The sequence below is a fragment of the Aplysia californica genome, unplaced genomic scaffold (genome assembly GCF_000002075.1).
Source record: "Aplysia californica isolate F4 #8 unplaced genomic scaffold, AplCal3.0 scaffold00208, whole genome shotgun sequence".
In the NCBI taxonomy this organism is placed as follows: Eukaryota; Metazoa; Mollusca; class Gastropoda; order Aplysiida; family Aplysiidae; genus Aplysia; species Aplysia californica.
The window spans coordinates 806,187-811,440 of record NW_004797478.1 but is presented as its reverse complement, the minus strand read 5'-3'; the positions used below and the strand labels follow the sequence as shown (position 1 = coordinate 811,440).

Here is a 5,254-nt window from a genome sequence, read left to right as displayed (position 1 = left end):
TTACATGAATTTTGTGTCTTTGATGAACGTTTTTAAGTAACATCCACACGTGCATTTGTTTTTAAATAGACTTTAAAAATTGCAGAGCCGAAAATAAAATTTGTTAAAAATTGCCTAACAGGCGGCAAAAATCCCAATTTCTTTAAACTAATTATTTTGACGAGCGCCTGATTTCACCACAACACCTAAAAAACTATGTGTCCGATCAGGAGCGAACCAAAGCGAATATTATGCCACATTTCGAAGCATCATACACATATCAGAAAGACAAATAAAATTATTGTATAGTGTGCATGTTGATGCTTGTGTTTTCAAGTTTTACGTAAAGAAACAAGAATTTAAAACTCTGAATTGAAGCTATTATGCTTCTTGTGTCAAGTTTAGTTTGTAGCTTAGTAAAAACGTTTATGTCATAAGCGCGCTTCTTGTCTCTAATGGCCCTAAACAGAATTAGAAACTCTGAATGAAATAAATAACGAAGATTATTAAGGTTCGCGTATTAAATGTCCCCCAACTAGCGTTAAGAAAAACTGGAATGCGCGTCCACACTGAGCTTCTGTAAGTCTGTGAGTGTGAGTTTCTCTACGTGTTTGATGTAAGAGTACAACGAGTCTGTGAATCCGAAATTGTTTTGTTTATTCGTTTTTTTTGTTTGTTTGTTGAATTATTGTTCTTTTTTTTTTTGGTTTGTTTTTGTTTTGTTTTCAATGGAAGAGTTTTATAACCCCGTCGACACAATGCAGATCGTTTAGAAAGCAGGCTTTGACCCAACCTGTCAGGGACGACCCAGGCTGAGACTGAGATGGATACAACGTACCAACAAGAACACAGAGATACGCCATACAATTATCCCTAAACGAGAATAATTGAACTCAGGTCTTCTGCATGTGACAGCGAAGGGCTTAACTGCTACACCACATACGCCGGTGACTCTGATGAGAAATGAGACATTACGTAAGACAAGTACACAAGCGAACAAATACAATGGAAACGGTCTAAGACGGCCGTCTATTTATAGTCGAGGAGAAGAGGGGTTGTCTTAGACAGGTGGTTGTCCTACACAATGTCTTTATAAGGTTAAAAAAACAAAAGGAGGAGGCAGGGGATGTGGTCGTTTGTACAGGTGGTTGTCTTGTACACGTGGCCGTTAGAACTTAGAGCAAGTTGGATTGTAATGTGAGCCATATGAGCCTTCGTACCGAAAACAGGCGCTCGTTAAATTAATGAAATCGAAGATACCGGCAATTTTGTTCCGGTTTGGCAATGTTTTTATCTTTTTTTTTATGGCTCTTCAAAAATTATATTTCTGTGTGGATTTTACTTTTCTTTAAATGTTGATTAAAGGCACACAAAATGTACGCTTTCAGTTTTAAAGGGCTTTCATGCTGTGAGACTCATGAAGCTTTGGTGACATAATATTCTCTCTAATTTTACTTCTGAAACCAGGCGACCCCTGCCTTCTTCAATAGCAAATATCTAGACGTCTATTCAAGACCGTTATTTTTTTATGGAAAGCAAGACAAGTAAAAAGCTTTTTAGATAAAATCAATAAATACACATTAAAACTGACGAGCAGCTGATTCCATAATATTGTAATGGTAAGAATGCTCCACATGGGAATCAGCTCTTTTTCGATTGTTTGTAGGAAAGTATCATTGTTTGATGTTTTCCTAATTCCGTTATCGATTCTTTTGTCTGACAAGAATCATGCATAATATATTTTAACACTCAGTTTGACAATCTTTTCTCGCTTTCACAGAAACTACCCACATCGACTTCCTTGTGCTAAAGTCAAATCTGACACTAAGTACGGGAAGTGTCCTAGTTTGAGTTCATCAATTTCATTAGAGGGAGAAAGTCGTTCGTCATATACGAAAAATATTTGTTGTTAAAGAGGTTATAGGACCAACAAAACAAAAAAGCAAAAACACACACAAGAAAGCCTAACAAACAAACAAAACAAAAACAAAGACTGTTGGTTTTGTCGCAAATAGATCTATCCTACGACGAAAAAAGTGCTAGGAATACTATCGGGAGTAAACATTGTTTCCCTATATCTTAAGAAGTCTTCTTTGAGGGAATGCATGTTGTTTGACGAAAGTATTTTTCGAGTGGAAAATCTTAATAGGTCTAACAACAACAACAACAATAACAACAACAACAGCAACAACAACAACAACAACAACAACAACAACAATAACAAGAAACTATCAGTGGTAGTCATAAAACACTTTTGTTGTCAATTAACAGAGCTAAACATAATAATATTATAGCTATACGCCTTGACGAGTGGGTGGTTGACGGGTTCTCACGTGTAACTTGCTCTTTCTTTATTATCAAACATTTATCAACCTTATCTCTTCTCACTTTTTTCTTTGTATATTACGCTCTGCTTACACCTCTAAACCACACCACTTAAACATCTGTTTGTGTTGTAATTGGCGTAAAACTCTCATTACAACTAAACTATCTCAGTTTCTTTTCTTCCTATATTACCCTGTGGTAACAACTCTAATCTCCGCCACTTATATGGTCTATTTGTGTTGCAATTGCCGTAAAACTATTTGTAAAACTAACTTATCGATCCTTCTTTCCTTTGTATATTATTACTCTCCGATAACCTATGTAAACGTCTGCACGTATGTGACCAGTTTGTGTTGCGAGTGCCATAAAACTCTTACTAAAATTGAATTATCTCAATTTTCTTTCCTTTAAATTTCTCTCTGGTAACACCTCAAATCAAACCTTGGCTACATATTTGCCCTGTTTATGTTAAAAGTACCATAAAAGTCTTATTAAAACTAAAAACTAAATAACACTAAACAGCAATAACCCTTGACGACTAGACCATTCTCTGGTGCGCACAGCCGGGAACTCACAAGAACCAGTATGAACTACTCGGTAAACATCACGGGCAGCCCCAGCCACAACATGTCGTACGACAGTGGCGTCATGGACAACTTTGCCTACAACGTCCTCCAATACGCCAACGCCTGCGCCGCTTTCCTCTTCTCCGTACTCGGAATTGGGACCAACGTCATCAACGTAAAAACCTTCATCCGTATGGGTTTGGATGACGGCGTAACTGTCTCCTTTCTAGGACTGTCCGTCTCCGATTTGACAGTGTCCATGCTGAACCTGTGTAACAGCGTGTCTTTGTTCTGCCATGCCTTAGAGCGTTCACTCGGACACCTGTTCCGGCTTGACCCTATGTGGTGTGTGGTGTTCTTCACCAACCTCGGTACCGCCATCTACGTGGTGACCATGCTGAACACTGTCTTCTTAGCTCTGGCGCGGTGTATGTGTGTGGTGAAACCACTCCACTTCAAACACGCCTTCACGCCGATGCGCTCTGTGGTGATCATCGCTGTGTTCAACGTGTTCGCACTGGTTCTCTACATCCCGATTTTCGTACACACCGGGGTCACCACTGAGTTCAGTACAGATCTTAATGCCACTCGCAAGGTCATCTGGCTCTCTCCGGACCGAGAGAAGTTCAAGGACGGTGTTCTTCTCATCTCCTTGACTATCGTCCCTTTCTCTTCGCAGTTCATCGTCACCTTCTGCGTCATCCTCCTCAGCTGGAGCCTCCGGAAAGCTTCTAAATTTAGATTCACGTCATCGTCTGCTTCCTCCGGTGTCACTGCTGCTAAGCAAAACGGGGATAACGCGCTAGACTCTTCAGGCCCCGACGAGGGTAAGAATCCGGCAAAATGGCGCCTCACGGGCAAAGATCTTCAGGTGGTACGCCAAGTTGTCCTTATTTCAACTATCTTCATCGTGCTGAACACGCCTATGGTGATGCTGGGCTTGTCCGGTCTGCTGCTGGCCGGCTTTGACGCCAGTTGGAGCGCTGACCGCTACGTCCGACTCTACTACTCCGGCCACTTCATGCGGCGAGTGTTTGAGCAGGTGAACAGCTCCGTGAACATCTTCATCTACTACAGCTACAACACCTCCTTCCGCACACACTTCGCGCTGGCCTGGGGGAACAAGAAGGACAAGTCCTAGAGAGTGAGCTGAAGGATTATCTTTCCACTTTAGCTTCAAGATTTGAACTTTTTTTTCCATACATTTTTACGCCCACATCGACCTAACTTTGATATTCAGGAGGTAGCTTCTGACCATGCCTCTGAGCATTCTTTTTTTTCTTCTTGTTTTTAATGTATATCATACCCGCTCCACTTGTGGGAGAAAACTGATATAAAAGTTTGGAAGTAAACTTGATTTGTGTACTCTATTTTTAAACTGATTACTTATTTCAAATTCTGTGGAAATTTAGAGCCTTAAGTAGGCATAAAATAGACCAATCTAAAAACAGTTTTTGGGACTTGCAGGAATGGCGTAAGAAATAGTGGTTGGACCCCTTCACATTTGAGCCTGTGCTTCTTAGAGTCAGTCAATAAGCTACCCTAGAATTACAAAGTTCTATCTGCTCAGTACCTAGTTTTGAAAAATTTGACGTAAAATTTTTGAGTTTCACAACTTGTCAAGGTTTTTTTTAAATGCAAATTTTAATAACGACTCTGAATGTTCTTACGATTTTTATAGAGTATGTAGAACATTTGGTTTCTGAACTCGAAGTGTTAATAATGCTAAACGACCAAACTGTCAGATAGAACTTTGAAATTCTGGGGTAGAGAAGTATGTTACCAACTGCGTAATAGCAAGGAAAACGAGAGAAAGGAAGACATTTGAGGGTCTTGGACAAGTCTCAAAAATGGAATGTCACTAAAAAGAATACAAACAGCAAAATCCCCCTCCCCCCAAAAAAAACAAAAAACAACCCAACAACAGACACACACAGAAAATAACAAACAATACAAAACAATACAAAACAAACAATCAAACAAAACAAAAGAAAACAAACTTACTAACTAACAAAAATCCAAAGAAAATCAACAATAACAAAACCCAAAGTGGGTTCTTATTTCGTAGAACATGCTATACAATACGAACAACAACTGTATTAGAAGCTACAACAGCAGTAATAGCAGCAATAGCAACAGAACAATAATTTTAAAAAAACAAATTAAATGGGAACTTTTAACTTAAATAACAACAACAACATCCCCATTAGCAGCATCTAAGACAGCGGTGGCAACAACAGGAATAACAGACGAAAAGAGTTACATGTACAGAAGAAAAGTTGAAACAACAGATAACAGCAGCTGTAGTAACATATTCTTGTCGTTACATTGACAAAGAAAACAGGCAAATGACTACGACACTTGGAGCACATTGTCATGACAAA

At 39.3% G+C, this 5,254-nt stretch overlaps 1 protein-coding gene across 1 annotated transcript; it reads left to right on the top strand.

Annotated features, from left to right (window-relative positions):
• The first annotated feature begins 2,889 nt into the window (after nt 1-2,889).
• On the top strand, nt 2,890-4,011 carry LOC101861364 (fMet-Leu-Phe receptor-like). Its single transcript, XM_005099304.1, has one exon. The coding sequence runs from the start codon at nt 2,890-2,892 to the stop codon at nt 4,009-4,011; it is 1,122 nt and encodes a 373-aa protein (XP_005099361.1).
• Nucleotides 4,012-5,254: the final 1,243 nt, after the last annotated feature.